This window comes from Heloderma suspectum, chromosome 1 (assembly GCF_057233095.1).
Source record: "Heloderma suspectum isolate Gila_16-S chromosome 1, 16-S_ref, whole genome shotgun sequence".
NCBI lineage: Eukaryota > Metazoa > Chordata > Lepidosauria > Squamata > Helodermatidae > Heloderma > Heloderma suspectum.
In genome coordinates, this window is record NC_139458.1 from 256,066,328 (window position 1) to 256,086,184 (window position 19,857).

The 19,857-nt window shown below is 44.2% G+C and overlaps 1 protein-coding gene across 5 annotated transcripts in view; it reads left to right on the forward strand.

The window, feature by feature from the left end:
* PAK5 (p21 (RAC1) activated kinase 5) overlaps positions 1-19,857 on the forward strand; it is a 168,622-nt gene that overhangs the window by 61,858 nt on the left and 86,907 nt on the right. For 3 of the 5 annotated variants that reach the window (XM_084824964.1, XM_084824973.1, XM_084824956.1), the window contains one exon: positions 15,654-15,868. In XM_084824964.1, coding sequence (XP_084681090.1) covers positions 15,665-15,868 — 204 coding nt within the window. In that variant the 5' untranslated portion in view covers positions 15,654-15,664. Of the gene's footprint in view, positions 1-2,757; positions 2,840-15,653; positions 15,869-19,857 lie in introns of all 5 variants that reach the window. The other 2 variants (XM_084824935.1, XM_084824945.1) reach the window with 1 other exon arrangement.

A 19,857-nucleotide genomic window follows, 5' to 3' on the forward strand; every position in this document is an offset into this window, starting at 1 on the left:
ATATAACTTTATTTTCAATAAAGCCCAACACACTTCAGCCTTGACATTTTTAGGGGCCTTCTTCAGGGGTAGCTCTAAGAATTCAGAATGATATATTTCTTCAACTCAGTTATTGAGGCGTATTCTCTCTGTGTAGTTCTGTAGCATCCAGCCACATGGAAAGTCCCACTGCTTGGTAATCCAGGGAAATGGGGGTTGCTGAAGTTAAAAGACAATCCTATGCATCATGCTGGGAGATGTAGGACTTTTTTCTGTCCAAACAGGCATAGGATTGCACCCTTACTGTCCTTCTAGGGTTAAAAATGGCCTTTTCCAGTTTGTGACAGGACTTGAAGCCCTGAATTTTGCCGGCAGCACTTGTGCTGTTTACTTGTATTGTTAGGATGATGTGGGTTATTGTGTGCATGTGTGTGGGGTGGGGGATCTAAATCTTTTAAAATACTTCTTCTGCCCCTTGATCCAGACATTCTTTGTTGGCACCATGCTTTGGTTTCATTGCAGGCCACGTTTATTTATTTCATATTTTGAGAAATGGTGTTTCCAACTGCGATTCGATAAGGGTGGCTGCTGAGCATAGCAGACATTTGTGAGTGGGACACCTTGTCTTGGTACAGGGCTTTGGAGCAGACCAGTACTGTTTGAGCCTTTCAGCTCCAATGTTTATCTGGTTCAGAGAAAGATGGAAGGCTGTAATTGTGGAAATTATCCCGAAGACCTAACATCAAGGTCCTCTGCAGATATAAAACCAGTGATTTCAGTGGAGTTAGGCCAATTTTAATCAGCTGGACGTCATTAATACAGAAGATGCAGTCAGAGTGAATTTTGAAGATTTTTACAGCTTGAATGCAGGACAAATTGATTTCACACTTCTACAGCAACTATATCATCATTTCAATTATAGAAAGGCTCAATTAATGCTAATACATTTCATTAATGCAGAAATAAATTTCAGACTTCTGGTTTAGATTTTTCCCTTAGGCAACGGCAAACATGTATTCATTATCCTCCCCCTCCACACACACACACATCTTTCTCCCCTGATAAATCACCATCTCTGTCCTTGACACTTCTGTAACATTAACATTTTCTCATCTAATGCAGACCAGGAAAAAAAAATAGCAACAATTACTCTGGCTCTGGTAGTCATATTCTGTGATGCCTGGCATAGCACAGCGGAAGTTATTCTTTTAAAAAAAGAAGAGAAATTAATAATTTGTGAATCTGTGTTGGATCAGAGACTCAAGCTGCAATCTTATACAGCGTATGGGGTTAGGATTACCTATACAGTCTATAGGGTTACCTCAGAGTAAGTACCACTGAAGTCAGTGGGGCTCCCTGAGTGGACATGTATAAGACTGCACTGTCCATCACATTAAAAGCAGCTCGAATTTGCCCATCTGCTTTCACACCCTTTTAAGACAGCATAGTTGGAAGACGTATCACTAACAATGTGCGTGGTCGTCAAACACCTGCAAGTTGATCAAGAATTTACTTTGTTGAAAAACTCTGAAACCACCCATGAACTAAGAAACTGCAAAAATATGTATAAAGTCATAGATCATAGCAAATAGTGATAAATTATAGGTCTACAATGTATGGATCGATAATTATAGATTTCCCATCAATGTCGTTCTTGCTGAGGGTGTGAGGGCCTAGTTCTTACTGAGGTGGTAAATCTGTGTCAGGGCTGTACCATTTGTAGATGGGGGCTCACATGATTGAATGCTCTTTTCCCTGCACGTAGAAAACTAAATGTCAGGAAGAAGGATTGTAGCCTAGTCTTCTCCCAGACATGTTAGTTTTCTATGTGGATGGAAGGTGTTTTTGCTTGTTTTGTTTTTATGGAAGAGCATTAAGAAAATAAGAATAGCTGTGCTGGATCAGACCAAGATGTGTGTAATCCAGCATTCTGTTCACAAAGTGGTGAGCCAGATGCCTATGGGAAGCTCACAACAAGATGTGAATGCATTGGTACCTTCCCAATCATGCTCCCTCAGCCACTGGTATTCAGAGGCATGCTGCTTCTGATATTGGAGCTAATAATACAGCCATCATGATGAGTAGCCATTGATAATTATTGATAATGATAGCAGCCATTGATAGCCTTATCATCCATGAACATGTCTGCTCTCTCTTTAAAACCATCTACATCTGGTAGTGAATTCCATATGCAAGTCCCTACCTGCAGTCTGTAGCAGTCCTGCCCAGTTGACCACATCTGTGACAACGAGGCCTACTTTTCCCTGGTGTAAGGTCATGCGCTTCACTCTTAAACCAGAAGTGGGAGTCAGTTACATGTTTACCAGGCAACAATGGCATGCTTCTCCCCTTTTCCTGGTAAACTGTGCAGGCCAAAGTCAGTTGCATAAATGCTGTAGAACTGAGTTATATAGCGGAGCGGCTGCCGTGGAGAGAGAGGGAAGAAGAGTGATGCCATTCAGTATGTGGGAAATCTAACAACACCGCCATGACCAGTGGCTGGCCTTATCACAGGCCTGAGGCAGCAATCTAGCACAGACCTCAATCTTATTTTCAGGAAATCTTATTTGAGAGAGTTTGTTTACTGATGGCAGCTGATGCCTCAAAACACAGCATACACGGGCGGCTTTCAGTGAGGAGCAGGTGGAGCGATGTGCTCCAAACGACAACTGTGTTCCTTTGGTAATTCTGTGCCAGCATTTGTTATTGCTGTACAAGCCCGCATTGTCTTTTATTTATTTATTTAGTTGAATTTATTTCATTGTGCATCTCTATTAGATGTTGCTCATGGGTCAGCCGTCCCGAGACACCCTGCTGTGCTGTGGTGTGACCAGTGAAGGCATTTTCAACAATCAACAAGGTATTGTGTGCTTGAGAAGAAACATTGACAATGGCAAGGCTGAAATGGTTTGGAATTGTTTCAATGTTTTCTTCTTACCAGATTGCGTTGATTGCAGTAACTTCGTGGGGTGTGTAGGTAGTGGTGGTGCTGGTGGTGGTGGTGAATGACCAGTTTAGGAGATATTTGAAACACAGACTGACGAATTAGATTAGCAGTACTCAGAGCATTCTCCACCGCAGCTGCATGCAGATGTTCATCACGTGTACAAAGGAATACTTGGAGGGGTGATTAGGCGTGGAATTGTGCCTGCTGGCCCTCACCTAAACTTTCAGGGGTTGGATCCAGACTTAGTCCTACTTAGAGCAGATCCATTGGAATCAAAGGGACTTAAGGTAGCCCTAGCTAACTTCACTCCCATTGATTTCAATGGGTCTACTCTGTATGACCATGTATTCAAGTTGCGGTATGAATGTGGGCCTGCATGTGTACGCTTGAACACACATGATTCATGTTCATTTTTGCAAGTGAGGGATAACACATAGGAGACCTCTGCATACAGGATTTTGGACTTAGAAACAGAATGATAGAGTTGCAAGGGACCTTGGAGGTTATCCAGTCCAACCCCCTGCTCAGTACAGGATCTACAAAGCAACTTAGCTAAATTGGGCATAGGGCCAGCAAGCACGGTCCCAGTCCTGTCCTCCATACATTCATTTGTACTCTTGACACTGCCTGCACATGGCTTAACCCTCAAGGGATGTTTGTCCTTTCCCTCCTGCAACCTCTCCTCCTTACTCTTCCCCCCACAAGTTTGGCCCATTAAGAGCAGGGGGGCTTGTTATTAAGGCCCTGGCTGCGGTGTTTTAGCAGTGCCTGCTGCTGCTAAAACCCATGTGACCGAGTAGAGGCAAAAGGGCTGACGACGCAAAAGACGCTCAGGGAAATTACCATGCAAGCTTTACTCAGGAGTGGAGGCTAGGGGTGTTGATGAATACAGACGCAAAGTTTTGGGGGCCAAGAAACTTTGGTAAACAGCACTCCCATGCCTCTCTCATCTCATAGCCAGAGGATTTGATAACACTGAAAATGTATGACCAGTAACAAGTACCAGTGGAGGCTGGTGGCTCCGATTTCAGTGGGGCTGTGAATATTTGGGGGATAGGGTCCAGCACCTTGGGTAACTCCTTTAGAGTTCTGGCCGGTTCTGACTGAAACCCAGAGTAGATTCACAGCCCCACCGAAATCCGAGCCACCAGCCTCCACTGACAACTACCGGAAAGAAGAAAGCATTGGCCCGGTGAATTACACAAAGGCTCAGGGCCAAAACAGACATTAAATCTGTATCTAGCAGCTACGTCTCTTTTTTCATTTTTACTCAAGAGTAGCCACAGGGGACCCAATCCAGATCTTAAAAGCCCCCACCCCACCCCCACACTAGGGGCCAGATCCAGGGCAGGGCCCCCTGCACCTACTCTAGAGCAAAAATGGGGGGAGACGTAGCTGCTAGATACGGATTTAAAGTGACGTCTGTTTTGTCCCTGTGTGTACAGAGTATAATAAGGAATTAGCTAAATGCATAACCTGAAAATAAAATTTAAAAATTAGAAGGTTGGGGGAGGGAGAATGTTGCTAGACTATTGTACAAGTAAACGGAGCAAAGGGAGGCACGTCCCAAAACATCTACTCCAAGCATAATCCCAAATTACGTTCAGGGCATACAGGCAGTGCTGTAATGGTAAATTTTGAAGTGCAGGCACTCATCAGGACAGTCCCCATAGCCACGCCCTCAAGGAGAGTCCAAACATGCAGGCCGCTGTGTTGATCCACAGCAACAAACCACTTCTAGCAGTTTTCATCTCTACCAGGAAGCAGGTCTTTTGGAAAGCTCTGAATTGCTCATTCAAGACTAAGCCACCCCAAAATGTTTTGCATTACAACAGGGAAGAATATATTGTTGCTGGAAAACTCTGTTTCCCCCTCAGCTACTGTGAGGACTGCAGCTGAACTCAGAGGGAACAGGGAAGTCTGAGGGGGGTCGCAGATGACATCCGCGTCCCTGCTAATTAAAAAGTGCCGGCACTGCGTCCCTGGGAGCCCTGGCTGCACTACACCACAGTGTTTAAGTGCTAGGCTTGTGGCAGCAGCAACTGTCCAGGCTACCCACCAAGTGGAAAGGCCAGCCAGCTACAGCAACATCCACCTTTGAATGATAGAGCTAAGCTACACAAGAGCATCCCAACTGCCCCTCTCTTCATGCCAGTTTGTCACTGGCCACCAGGAACAAGTCACCAGTTTGTCACATGGGCTGGAGAATGATGATAGAGACAGTGCTATACTCACTATCCCTAGGGAGGTTCGTCTGGCACCTACATTGTATTCCTTCTGGCGCCAGGTAAAGACCTTTCTATTTTCCCAGGCATTTTAGCATTTTAGCTTTCTAGACTTTTAGCTTTGCTGTTTTAAATCTGTATTTTAAATCTCTGCATTGCTGCTAGGTATTACTCTGGTTTTATTCTGGTTGTATGATTATACTGTGGTTTTAATGTTTTATATATTTTACATTGTTTTTTTTTTATTGTGTGCTCTTTGGTTTTAATTTTTGTGAACCACCCAGAGAGCTTTGGCTGTTGGGCGGTATAGAAATACATACATACATACTATTTGACACTGGTTGACCAAAGTCTCATTACCAGCAGTACCATCATCCATGGTTTGGACCACTTATTTAGGGATGTACAAAAGTCACTTACCTGTTAACGAAATGTGATTTGAGGTGGGGGGGAGGCACTCCGTCCCTCCCCCCCAAAATTCTGGCCCGGGGGGGGGAGGCGCTCCGTCCCTCCCCTACCAAATCCTGGCCGGCCGGGTCCGCAAATGGCGGCGGCCATAGCCGCCGCCATTTGCGTCCCTGCAGTCAGCCGTGATAGGCTACGTAAATGTTTATGTAGCCTATCACGGCTGAGTATAACAAACAAACAAACAAAAACGCGCGCGTACGCAAATGGCAGCGCCCATGGGCGCCGCCATTTGCGTACGCGCGTGTTTTTTTGTTTGTTTTACTCAGCTGTGATAGGCTACATAAACATTTACGTAGACTATCACGGTATTTTTTAAAAATCTAGCCGTGATAGGCTACGTAAATCTTTACGTAGCCTATCACGTTTTTTTTGTTTTTTGTGTTTTTTTTACTGGAAATGGCGGCAGCGGCAGCCGGTCGGAAGACCCGCTGCCGCCGAACCGCCACCGAACCGCCACCGAACCGGAGCCGCCGCCGCCAGGAAGATTCGCCCAAGGTAAGTCCTGTCCCGGGGGGTGGCGGGGGGGTGGCAGACTGTTTCGCCACCGATTTCGGGGGGCCGAATGCACTGGCATTCGGCCTCCCCGAGATTCGTGGCGAAATTCTCTGACATCCCTACTTATGATTCCTGGAATACAGTGATAGATGGTTGGTCATATTTGGCTCATCAGGCAGTGTAGATGCTTTGTACCTACTTGTGTTTTTCGTTGAATCTGTGATATACTTTTAATAGATGCAGTTATTATCAGGGTCTACAGAGAACCATGATAGTTTGAGCTGCTCAAGGGCAGACAATTGACATGCAGGAGGCACTAGATCTACAGAGAAGTGCTCTGTCCAAATAAGGTGCCCCCAGGGCTTTGTTGTTGTTATGTAAATAAGCCAAATGGATTGATTTTTCCAAAATGGAAGATGCTGTGGTTGAAGCCAGCAACACCCTGAATGTGCAGGGCCACGTGTGTCTCCATGGAGTATTTAGCTACCTGGAAGCTACCTGGCTTGTAAGCCCATGTTGCAAAGTTGGCTTGACCTATTGCCATTGATTTTCTACCCCAGGCAAACTGCTGTGTAAGTGGAGCTCATCTCTCTAGAGCAGAGGCAGGCAACCTCGTGCCCTCCAGATGTTTGGGGGCTACAGATCCCACCAGCAACAGCCAACATGACCAGGGGCGCCGGATGATTGGAGCTGTAGTCCAAAACATTTGGAGGGCATCAGGTTGGCTATCCCTGCTCCAGAGAAAAGGCTGCACAACCGCACCACCTGTCATTGATTAAGTAGCATGATCTGTTGTCCTAGGAGCACAGGGCATGGTAGCAGCAGCAGAGAAAGCACGAAGCCACAGCGTAAGCTGCAGTACTACTAATGTGTAGTACTACTAATGTGTAGATGTTTTATAAAATATAACACTTGATGCAATACATTTTGACTCAACAGACTTTAGATCAGGGTCAGCTCTGCAAGAAAAGCTGAGTGTGAATAGAGTTTCACTTTTTGGATTGCAACTCCCATCAGCCCAAGCCAGCATTCCCAGTGTCCAGGGATGTTGGGAGTTGTAGTTCAACACTTATGGAAGGCACCAAGTTGGGGAAGTATGGACTAGATTGACCAGCAGGGCTCTAGTTACATTCTTATGGAATGCTAAGATGATAAAGAATGAAGTTATATTTTTTTTTATTCTAACATTTTGCAAAATTGACATTTTTATTCATTTCTCTATGTTGTATATAAACTTTGTGAAGTAAACATTGAGCTGATTTGCTGTGCGATCGTAAGAAGTGGTTTTCTATACACTCATCAGAACTGAAACCTTACTCACAAGAACAACTTCAAAATGTTTAGAGCAGCCCTTCCCCAAACTAGTGCCCTCGAGCTGTGTTGGACTACAACTCTGTGCCCATGCTAGCTGGGGATGATCACAGCTGTAGTCTAACACCTCTGGTGAGCACCAGGTTGGGGAAGAGAGGTTTAGAGATTCCAGAATACTGAAACAAATACATATTTAGTTCAGCGTTCTCATATAGTCACTTTCTGCCCATGATTGAAACTATCCTGAGAGCATGAGGACAGGCAATCATTTCATCATAGACTGGTGCTATGCTACATTTTAGCACGATTCAATTTTTGGCACAAAAGTTGCCATTTTAGGGAGGCGCACTCTCAAACCAAGTCACAAGTTTCTGAGAAATTGCATTTCACAAGATCAAATGAAGAGTTCTGGTGGGTTGCACTGTGAATCATGCTGCAAATCGCCTCCTTTAAAGTGGGGAGAGGCAAATGTTTTTAGCCCTATTCGAATACCCCTGAAAAATCACCCAAATGGGGCCTCCAGAAGGTGAAAGGTTTTGTGAAATGGGGTTTCCTGTTTCAGCTTAGGACTGCAGCTGATCCAAAGTTAGCCAAACTCCTGCTTGGACCGGTGCTTCCAGGTTAATGGGAGCCAGTCATTCCTTTAATGTTCCTAGCCTCAAATCCACTCTGGCTCCTTATTGGATAAATGCTCTTTCAAGATCTACAATGTCACACTCAGATTAAACTGTTATCATTTGATCAGGAAAGATATACACTTGGGAAATGCTTAACTTGAGGTGCCATCTCTTGTTTTGTATAGTGTTGCTGCTTTGCCTTATCCAAGATTGGTTTTTTGACTATGTAGTTTACTTAAGTACAAAATTGCACGTACCACAAAAGCTGTCCTGCATGTCCATTTGATGAATTCAGTACAAAGCAAGAAGTTTGTGCAAAAGACTGACATGTTTTTCCTAAGCTGGACAAGTCCTAGCAGTATCTATAACATGCTGTTTCTATATTAAAAGTTTAAATTCTATATCGCTACGAACTATGCAGGGGTGACAATTGGTAGCCCTCCATATGTTTTGCCCTACAAGTCCCATGATCCCTCACTATTGGCTAGGGATGGATGAATGAGCCAGGATTCTCTGAACATCGCCTTGCTGCTCATCTCATGCCAAATTTCCATGTATTCGCAATTGCTACTTGCTCTGCATGAACGGGAAAATTGTGCAAATCAAGCAGTGATCCGTATGCAAATTTCCCCTGTGAAATTTATGTAAATTTCCTAAATTTATGCAAATGCCCTAACTTTACACGACTTTCTTAAATTTAGTCAGCTTTCCTCCATAGAGTAAAGTGGGGCTGATTCAGTCTCCCGGGGGCCGGGGGATATTTGCGCAAATGTTGAAATTTGCATAACTTTGGGACATTTATGTAAATTTAGGAAATGTGCATAAATTTAGGGCATTTACGCAAATGGAACGTGAGCACATGTTCAGCAGTTTGTGAACATTTTCGATGGACGTGCATTTGCAATCGCATTCGGAGTTGCAAACAGGACATGTTTGCATGTTTTGTAACGAAATGTTCATACAACCCTACTATTTGCTATGCTGGCTAGGGCTGATGGGAGATGCAGGGGAGAACATCTAGAGGGCCACAAGGTGCCCATCCCTGCATAGTTTATGGCAATACAGAAACTTTTAATATAGAAATATAGAATAAATATGAAATATATACATGATTACCTTGGAAGCAAAGCTTTGTTTCTGTTATGATTTTACCAAAATGAGGACGTGTTTGCAAATTGCTTTGAAAGAGCATGCTCCAAACGTGCTACCTCTTACTCTGCAGCTAAACCAGGTAAGCTGTTCGAGCAGGGCAAACAGCAGCCCTCCAGATGTTCTTGGACTCCAGCTCACAGTGTCCCTGACCATTGGTCATGATGGCTAGAGCTGATAGGAGTTGTAGGCCAACAACATCTGGAGGGCCAGAGGTTGTCCTCCCCTCCCTTAGATATACGCAACAAGTAATTGTATGTATCTAAGTAACTGATGCAAGTAACTATTTATATAAAGTCAAAATAGAAGACTTTCCTTACATAAAAATGAAACCCATACCATGTAGAAAGTGAATGCATGGCATGTTTTTCCTTATATCAAAACGTAACATAAAACATTGAACAAAATATATTATGTTTTCAGAAGGGAGACACAAACTGGAAAGATGCAAATACCTTGAAACTCCTGTTGTCAAATTGAAAGATGTATCTTAAATATGTGTTGGCCCATGTGAATATGTAGAGATAAACCTGCAGTTATTAGGGATGTACAAAAGTCACTTACCTGTTCGCGGATTATGTTGATGGTGGGGGGGCATTCCGTCCCTCCCCCCAGAATCCTCGCCGGGGGGGAGGCGCTCCGTTCCTCCCCCCCGGAATTCTCCGAGGCTGGCTGTGCTCCGCGGCAGCTCCACGGAGCAGCCAGCCAGGCCAGGCCAGAACCATCCGCAGCCGGATTTCCGGCCGCGGAGGGCTATGGGTAAAAATAAACAAAAAACCCGCGTACGCAAATGGCAGTGGCTACGGCCGCCGCCATTTGCATTCCTTATTTTTGCCCTCTTAATCTACGTAAATATTTATGTAGACTATGACAGCGAAAATCAAGGGGAACGCAAATAGCGTAGCGGGCGCTATTTGCATCCCTTTTTGATTCCCTGTTTTAGGGAATCAAAAAGGGACGCAAGTAGCGCCCGCTATGCTATTTGCGTTGCCCTTGATTTTCACCGTCATAGTCTACGTAAATATTTACGTAGATTAAGAGGGCAAAAATAAGGAACGCAAATGGCGGCGGCCGTAGCCACCGCCATTTGCGTACGCGGGTTTGTTTGTTTTTAACCCACCCAGCCATGATAGGCTACGAAAAGATTTACGTAGCCTATCACATCGTTGTTGTTTTTTAAAAACCTAGTCATGATAGGCTACGTAAATCTTTACATAGCCTATCATGTCTTTCTTTTTCTTTTCTTTTTTTTCTTTTACAAGAGTGGAAATGGCAGCGGCAGCAGCCGGTCGGAAGACTGGCAGCCGCCGCAGCCGCTGCCGCCTGGAAGATCCGCCCCAGGTGAGTCTTGTCCTGGGGGAGATCGGTGGGGGGGGCAGGCCGTTCTACCACAAAGTTCGGGGGGCTGAATGCACTGGCATTCAGCCTCACCGTGATCCATGGCGGAATTCTCTGCCATCCCTAGCAGTTATGCACTGTTCATTCACTTGTAAAGGTTCCCTTCTTGCTGTTATCTCAGCATGCAGAACCTATACTTACTGAGCTTCTGAAAAACACAGGAAATTTAGCTTGCCAAGTAAATCACTCTGTTTCCAATTTAATAGTTCTGAAAGTAAGTTCTGAATGTGCACCATATTACTCTAGTAAGATACATTGCAATTTACAACACTGTATGAAGATAATATCATTTATTACAGTAATTAAACAGTGAATATATGTGACAGGTTTATAAAGTGCTAGGAGGAACAATTCATTTTAGGCTGGAATCTTCTCGCCCTTATTTCTGTTGTGAGCCAAATGCAGTTTCACAGAATGTATGGAACAGGCACTGTTTGTTTCTGCCGAGTTCTACTTAGGGTTGTATCTAAGGTTAATCTTACTTAGAGAAGACCCATTGAAATGAATGGGACTTGAGTTAGATTAACATTGGAAACAACCCATAAGGCACAATCCTATGCATGTTTAGACAGAAAAAAGTCCTATTACTCCCAGCATTCCCCAGACAGCTGGGGACTTTTTTTTTCTGTCTGAATATGCATAGGATTGTGCCCTTAGTTTTACAACCTGGACTGACTCTGCTGCATTACATATGTTGCTTTGGTATACACCTAAGTGAGCTTCAAGTCAAGCTGATCGCAGATGATCTGGGCTTCGGAGTGCCACACTACAGGTGCTGGTAGCCAGAAGGCCACCCCAATGCACTGCCCAGCCAATCACTCATTGAACTTTGATGTTCACGGGCAGAGCCTAGCAGAAAGCCATTCATAAGGCTGTGAGTATGCCTGTGGTCAGGAAGTTCTGCATGCGCAAGTTTCAGCAACAAAACGGGGCGGCATGGGGTAGCCTCCCAACTGAATTAACAATAAAGCTAGTTAAATTCACTCTATTCATTTTAGATATTGTACCAAAGCCTTTTCCAGAAAAGATGTTACTCAAGAGTTAATAAGCAAAATTAGCCACCTAACATGGCAGTGTGGTGTAGTGGTGAGAGTGTTGGACTGGCACTGGGGAGACCTGGGTTCTAGTTGCCACACTGGCATGAAGCTCACCTGGGGACTTTGGGCCAGTCACTGACTCTCAGCCTAACCCACCTCACAGGGTTGTGGTGAGGATAAAATGGAGAGGGGGAGGATGTACAACACCTTGGGCTCCTTGGAGGAAAGGCGGTATATAAAGGTAATAAACAAAATATTAATGCAATCTCGCAAAGCATAACCGATCAATCTTTGTTGGCTTTACACAGAATCAAGTCCCATTGGGTTCAGTGGGGCTTATGCCCAAGCAATAGTGCACAAGATTGGCAGTCCTATCTGGGAGTCGGCCCCATTGAGCTCAGTGACTCAGTTTGCACTGTCGCTGTGAGTTAAAGAAGCCACTGTGGCTTGTTTAAGCTGCAGTGCGTGGCGATAAGTGCCATTTGCCTAATTACCTGCCCAGGCTCAGCTTGTCGTGTTGTCCAAACCCGAGCAGCATGGCTTGTTTGAGGGGGAAAGAACTCTCAAATAACCCATGGCCTGTTGTTGGGTTATTTGGGGGTTGTTTTCTCAGACAAGCCATGCCACCCAGGTTTGGAAGACATGACAATCACCTTGGCCCAGATAGGTTTAAGCCATGGTGATCGTGCAAATGGATTAGTGAGGCTTACTTCTGAACGGACTTGCATAGGATTGCATTAAGACAGGTGTTTTGCAGAAATCCATGTTCTTAGGCTGCAATCCTAAACACACTTACTAGAGAGTAAGTCCCATTGAAATTAAAGGGAATTCCCTCTTAGACATGCATGTAATCCTAGCATTTAAAAAACAAAACAAAACAGGAAGCTACAGGGGTTATGGTACCTTCTTTAATAGTGAATCTCTCAGCAACATTCCATTTTCCATGTAGCTTTTGGTCAAAACTTTACAATCCTGTGGAGTATTCCTAAAAACCAAACCAAAACAACATCACCAAAATCATTCTTTAAAAAAATGTTTTCTGACATTCCTGTGAATTCTCTACCCCTCTGTTTCACACTGTTCTACCCTTTCTTTTATCTTGCACTCTTGTCATGGGAGGGTTCCACCATTAAAGGAGGTCTAAAAATAATTTTCAATAAAGAAAAGAGAAATAAAGAAAAATAACACAAAGTAATAGGGGGAGAGTGAGTGGGAAGCACAATCTAGATTTAAATGCAATGCTTATTTTCCCAAAGGAAAGACATGATAAAGTGCAGGTATATTGGATCTGCGCACTGCATAGCTCTAGGTAGTTTGCTACAATACACACCATGTACATTGGGTTGACCAGTAATCTGCATGCACACCACACAGCGAAGCTCTAGAGTGGCCACTGATACATTGCCCAAAAAGAGGAAACGTGTCATCTGAAAAGAGGGTACAGGTTTGCATAACATTTGCATATGCTAATTAATATGTACAGCTGCAGATTCAGAAAGTACTAGAATTTAAATAGAAATACAGTGTTTGTTTGTTTGTTTATTTATTACATTTCTATACTGCCCAATAGCCAAAGCTGTCTGAGCAGTTTACAACAATTAAAACCATAAAATGCAACACGATAAAATACAGTATTAAAGTTTAAAACTAAAATAACAATAATAACCAAACAGAACCTAGCAACAGTGGAAAGATTTAAACTACAGTATCAGATTTAATACAGAAACTGAAAAACTAAAATGCCTGGGAAAATTGAAAGGTCTGCACCTGGGGCTGAAAAGAGCACAATGTAGGCACCAGCACATCTCACCGGAGTGCGGAAAACTGTGCCCAGGTGACCTGTGTGCCTTGCTCAGTCTGCTCTCCAGGTGGTGTTGATGGGCATCTCCAAGGCCCCCAAGCTTGCCGTCCCTTCTTATGGTTCCTTATCTTTAAGCCAGACTTGGCTCGACAGCCCTTCAAACAGAGGACGGTCCCCTGTAAAGTAGGAAACACGGCCACCTTAATCTGACCGCCACTTTGCCACACAACACATTGAATAGAATGCCGCCCTTTCATGCTCTCAGAGGCTTGTGTGAATTGGTCCTTAAAGCATCAAAGAATTGCTGCCCCTCCCAGAGCCCGGATGGCTTTTGTTTTTACTGCGCCTTCTCCATTTTAAGTTGGCCTCTGGTCAACATGTGTTTTCTCTGTCCATTTTCTAAATTAGTTCTCCCCACACAGTGGCCTGAGCTTCCCTGTATGTGGCACTGTATATTGCCTCCTAGAGCTATGGAGCCTCTTGCTGATTTTCACACTTTAACCATGGAGCCAAGAAATGCAGGCAGGCAAAGTGATTAAAGTTATTTCAAGGCCACCGGCAGATAGCGACGTGAGTAGGTTGTCAGAGTGAGGAGAAATAGGACTCTCATTTCTCCCATGCTAACAAGGAACTAGATCTTATCAAAGCAGTTTATGCTCCATACGCAGACACACACATACACACACTATTTATTTTAAATGTTGTTTACCTTACTTTTTTTTAATATAACCCCCCCCCCCAAAGCAGCTAACAACAGAAATGAAACAAGGCTGCAATCCTGTACAAATGTATGGTGGTAGTAAGTCACACTGAACACAGTAGGGTTTTCTTCTGAGTGGAGATGCGTAGGATTGCGCTGTAAGATGTAACCATACAAACGACAATGTTATAAAACAAACGCAAGAAATAAAAGATGACAGGAAAAAAATCAGAAGCAAATAAGCCAGGGGGGTTAAAAACTATCAGCTAACTGACAGGTCAAAGGCCTGTTTTGAAGAGACAGGTCTTTGTGCATCAACAAAATGAGCTTCCTTAGGAAGGGCATTTCAGAGCCTGAGCAGGGCCATAGACGAGGCCTCTTGTGTTCGATGCAAAAGATACATTGAATGCTGATTCAATGTATCTTTTGAATAAATTATCATGTAGTGATGACAGTCTCAGTTTTACAGAGGGGGACAGGTTGTGATCCAAGGGGAGTTGCCTTTCCTTGGGTTCACTGAACATGGCTACCTGTCGTAGTCCCCCCCGCCCCCAAATGGGCCTAATACAGGGTTCGAGCGTGGGGAGATTTCGATCAAGCAAGGGAGGAAAAGCTTAACCTTATTTATTCATTCATTCATTCATTCATTCATTCAATTCATTTCATTTCTATACCACCCAATAGCCAAAGCTCTCTGGGCAGTTCACTTCCTCCCTTAGTACTGCAGCCCCAAGCCAATTCAATCTCCTGCCACAGTTGCTTCTATTCTACTTCAAACACAGATCTCCTGCATCATGTCTAGTTTGGTCCTGTGACAGAATGTTGGTCCATCTAGCCCAGTATTGTGTACTCTGACCATCAACAGCTGTCTAAAGTCCCAGAGGGTGGTCCTCCTCAGCCCTGGGACCTGCTGAGTCCTTTTACTGGAGACATCAGAGACTAAACCAAAAGTCTTCAGCTGCAAAGTGTGTGCTCTGCCATTGACTTCTGGCCCCCTTGCTCTTTGTCTATGGTACTGGTTCCCAACCTTTGGTTCGCAGATGCTGTTGGACTCCTGCCATCCCTGACTTTCAGCCATATTGGCTGGGGATGAACAGAGCTGTAGTCCAACTGCACCTGGGGATCCATGGATGGGATCCACTGATCTATGGGCTAGACATATACTATTGATCTAAGTGAAAACATTAATTTTGGCTACTCCCTTGTGTCCAAATCACCAGTGTAGTTGCGAAACACCTCCTTTCAAATATTTTAACATTGGTACTTTCTATTCTGGAGCTGGTCATAATCCAGATTTCTCAAGGGTCTTGTGGCATTTTAAAGATTAACACATTTATTAAAGCATAAGCTTTGGTGGACTAGAGTCCACTTAATCAGATGCATGAAGTGTTATCCATTCCATGTCATCCAGTAACATCTGTACTGGATGAAACACATGTTGTATTTTCTTAATAACTTAAAAAAACTTAATGCAAAGATTCTCATTCTCATTCTCTCTGTCTCTGTCTCTCTCTCTTTCCTGTCAGGTTTTCCCACCATGTTTGGAAAGAAAAAGAAAAAGCTTGAAATTTCTGGCCCCTCGAATTTTGAACACAGGGTGCACACCGGGTTTGATCACAGAGAACAGAAATTCACAGGTCTACCTCAACAGTGGCATAGTTTACTGGCAGACACAGCTAACAGGCCGAAGCCTATGGTGGATCCTTCATGCATCACACCCATCCAACTTGCTCCTATGAAGGTAGTGCTGGATCTTTCCCCCCATTTGACTTCAACACCATTTCTCTGTTTCTGGGATGCCTAAAATTTCATTTAATTCACAGGGCACTTCTCATCTCCAACCTTTGGACTAGACCCGCCTTCCCCAACCAGGTGCTCTCCAAATGTTTTAGACCTCAACTCCCATTAACCCCAGGCAGCATGTCCAATGGTCAGGAATGTTGGGAGTTGTAGTCCAAAACTTCTGGAGGGCACCAGGTTGCAGTCAGCTGCTCTACTGTAAGAGAACTAGAGAGGCAGGCTGCCATGGTGAGCCAGCAATTTCTGACAAGGGTAGAAGGTGCCGTATTATTTTAACTGGAAACCTGGAATCCTCATGCCCATTGGGCATGGTCACATGCACATGGCCTTGCTTCCTTCACTGAAAGCAGTCAGATACAGTGGTGACTCCAGTTCCGGAGGGGCAGTGATTCCATTCTGGGTTTTAGGTACAACGAGCCAAAGCTCTAAAGGTGCTCTCCAACATGCTGAACCCATTTTGGGGCTAAGGTTCAGGACCTTGGATAGCACCTTTAGAGTTTTGGCTGGTTGTAAAATCCAGAATGGAATCACCACCCCTCCGGAACTGAAGTCACCAGCTGCCACTGGTCAGATGACCTGCATATGAAAAAGCTCCAGATGCACACTGGATGTGCATCCAAGATGGATCAGGGAACAATCTCCATCCCAGATACCGCAGCCTGGCATCATAGTCCTAAGCAATGTTCTATTGCAATCTGTGTGGCTTCCTTCTGTGTTAGGATGCTATGATAATCTGGCAGACTTGATTTCCAATACAGATATTGTCATTCTGCTGATATAGATGATCATCCTGAACCTACCTCCATTCCAATTCTATCCCATTTACTTTCCACCAAGAATGAAGGTTACCATTGCCTGGACACATCATTTCTTGTGCAGACTAGCTAGGGATTCAAACACAGGGATGCAGAAAGCTCATCTAAGGCAGCAATCCTAAACCCTGGGAGTAAACCTCATTGAGCTCAGTGGAACCTGTTTCTGACTAGACATGTACAAGATTGTGCAAAGGGCAGCATCTACCTTTGGTAGTGCATCCAAATACATATTCAGATGTACATCCCATTCAAAGTAATAGGCAGCATCCACCTCTGGACGTGCATTTTGACATGCATGTCACTTTGCACCTGCAGTTCCTAAAATCAAGGGTATCCAAGGGTCTCTACAAAGTTTTTGTGGATATCTAAGACCATGGGGCAGAAAAACAAAAAACTACATGAGGGAAAAAAAACCCTATCACCACTGATTCCCGGTCAGCCCTTATCAAAAAACTTTGAATAATTTTGGCCTGTGAAGGTTTGAGGCCTACAGAGGCAAAGTCAGGCTTAGAGGCCTGGCGTTTTCTGTTGGGAGGGGGTAACCCTGAGGAGTAGTTTCATTTCTCCGGTTAAGTTTCTGTGTCAATTCCCCTGTAAGTTTCATTTCTCCAGGTTTGAAGCAGCAGCCTTCAGTTTTGAGGGAAGAGGGTATATAAAGAGAGTGAAAGAGCCAGTCAGTCAGAAAGTCATGGCTGCAGCCAGAGCAAGAGCAAGTCAGGAAGAGCAGAGCCTGAAGGGAGAGAGAGAGACAGCCAGAGCCTGAAGTGAGAGCAAGAGTCTGAAGAGTAAACAGGAAGAAGCAGCCTAGAAAAGTCTAAGGACAGCTAGGGTAAAGGAACTTGCACTTTACAACTTTTATTTTTTTTAATGCCTTTTGTATCACTCAGCAATATTGTGTAAATGCCTTTAGTTGTAATTTGTTTGCTTTAAATCTACTAAGTAAACTGTTGCGGTTAAACCCTGTGTCTAGTCTGTCAATCACCCCCCATCTACAGCCTAAACCCCATATTATTGGGAAGGGGAAGTTTAAAAGAAGGAAGATGGGACTCTTAAGGAGGCAAGAGATCCTTAAGGGGTTGCTCAGGGGATCCAGGTCATAAGTGGAACCTTGACAGCCCCCATCCTGAAAATAACCTTCTCGGTTCACCAACTGTGAAACAAAACAAAACAAACTTGTGTTTGCGGGGGAGGGGGGTCATCCAGCCCTAAATTCAATTCAGACATAAATAGCCAAGTGATGGGGAAGTTCTGGGATCAATATGGATTTCTCTTAGAGCAGGGGTCCCCAACCCCCAGGCTGTGGACCGGTACCAGTCTGTGGCCTATCAGCAACCAGGCTGCAGGGGTGTGTGAAACCCCCACACCTTGGGTCCGTGGGGGGTCCGCGGCAGGGGAGGCAATCCGTCCCTCCAACCCGGAATCCTTGCTGGTCCGCAGAGCTGCTGGCCAGCTCTGGCTGCTGGTGGGCTTCCAGCTGCTGGGACGCAAATGGCATCTGCTATGCGGACGCCATTTGTGTCCCTGTTCTACAAGTAATAGGCTACGTAAATCTTTACGTAGCTGATTACTGCAAAGAATAGGGACGCAAATGGCATCCGCTATGTGGTCGCCATTTGTGTCCCAGCGGACAGAATTCCACCAGCGGGGGAAAATAAACCCCGGTCTGTGGAAAAATTGGACTGGTCCCTGGTGCCAAAAAGGTTGGGGACCGCTGTCTTAGAGAATCAAAATGGTCATTTTAAATCTCCACTGTGTGGAGATTTAAACAAAAAAACAGCCTAAAATAGATTCTTGCGTGCATAAAACTGTTACCACTACAGAGAAATCCTGTGGCATCTGTCAAGGCTATGCACAAAGGCAGGCATTTTCTTGTGTGCATTGTGAGTTTATCTTTTCTGCCACTATAAAAAGTCTGTCTCTACCAATGCAGCATCCCTTTATGTGGGTTACAAAGCCTGTATCTCTGGCAAAAATTAATATTTCTTACCCTAAATCCTCAGACAGGCTTAATTTAGGTGGTAAGAGCCGGGGTAATGATGGACTGGGTTCATTATTTTTAAAACCAAGATTGGTCTGAAATATTAGTCCATTCCTACATGCAAGCCATTGTAAACTAGTTTACTTTTGGAGCTGAACACTGGGGGCCTCCATTAATTGGACAATAATATATTGCAATGGCTTCAGAATCTGGAAACGCGCAACCAGGAACCACTCAGTAGCCAATTAATTTGGTTAGGTGGTTCCTGTGTACCCTCCCCAGCCACACCATAAGCCCAGCATTTCCACTCTCTGCAGAGGCTTCAGAAAGGGGGGGACATAATAATTCTTGGATTACCCTGTGGCTAGCAACTACAAACAACCACTTCTCTATGCTGTATGCTTTTAAATTTGTACCATATGGTTCCCAGACAATACTTTCCTCCCTGTGATCGGTAAGAGTAATTCAGAGAACTCCCCCTAAATGGTCTTTAAGTGGATTAAAAGAGTTCCTTCTCCATTGGCCATCTTGCACGTTGGCCACTGGGGAATCCAGTGGGCCTAATTATCATCCTCCCCCGCCCCCATTGACATTAACTAGAAGATATTGCTGTGCAAGGAAGGAATTAAAATTCATGCAAAAAAGTACTTTTTGTTTGTTTGTCTATATTAGGCATGGGAGATAGATTCATTTGGTTTGTATGTTAATGTCAGCTTATCTAATTTGCAGTTCCTGAATCAATATGTGAACCGGAACAGTTATAACTATTGTAATTTTTCTTAATTTTGCAAAGCAATTCTCCAATAAAAAATGCATACAAAAATGTGCATAATAAGGGAAGGTGAACACCAAAATGTGTATCAAATACATATCTTAGACAAAAATGTGCATGCTAAGCAAAATTATGTAAAAATGTGTATATCATGAGAAACAGTGTGCAAAAATGCATACAAATTTTCATGCAGCCTTTAAAAAAAATCACAATGATAAGGAAATGGGGCAAAATGAACTTAAGCCTGGAAAAAGGGGATGCTAAGGGCGCAATTGTATGCATGTTTAGATGGAGAAAAGGCCTACAACTCCCAGCATTCCCCAGCCAGCAAGGCTGGCTGGGGAATGCTGGGAGTTGTAGGCCTT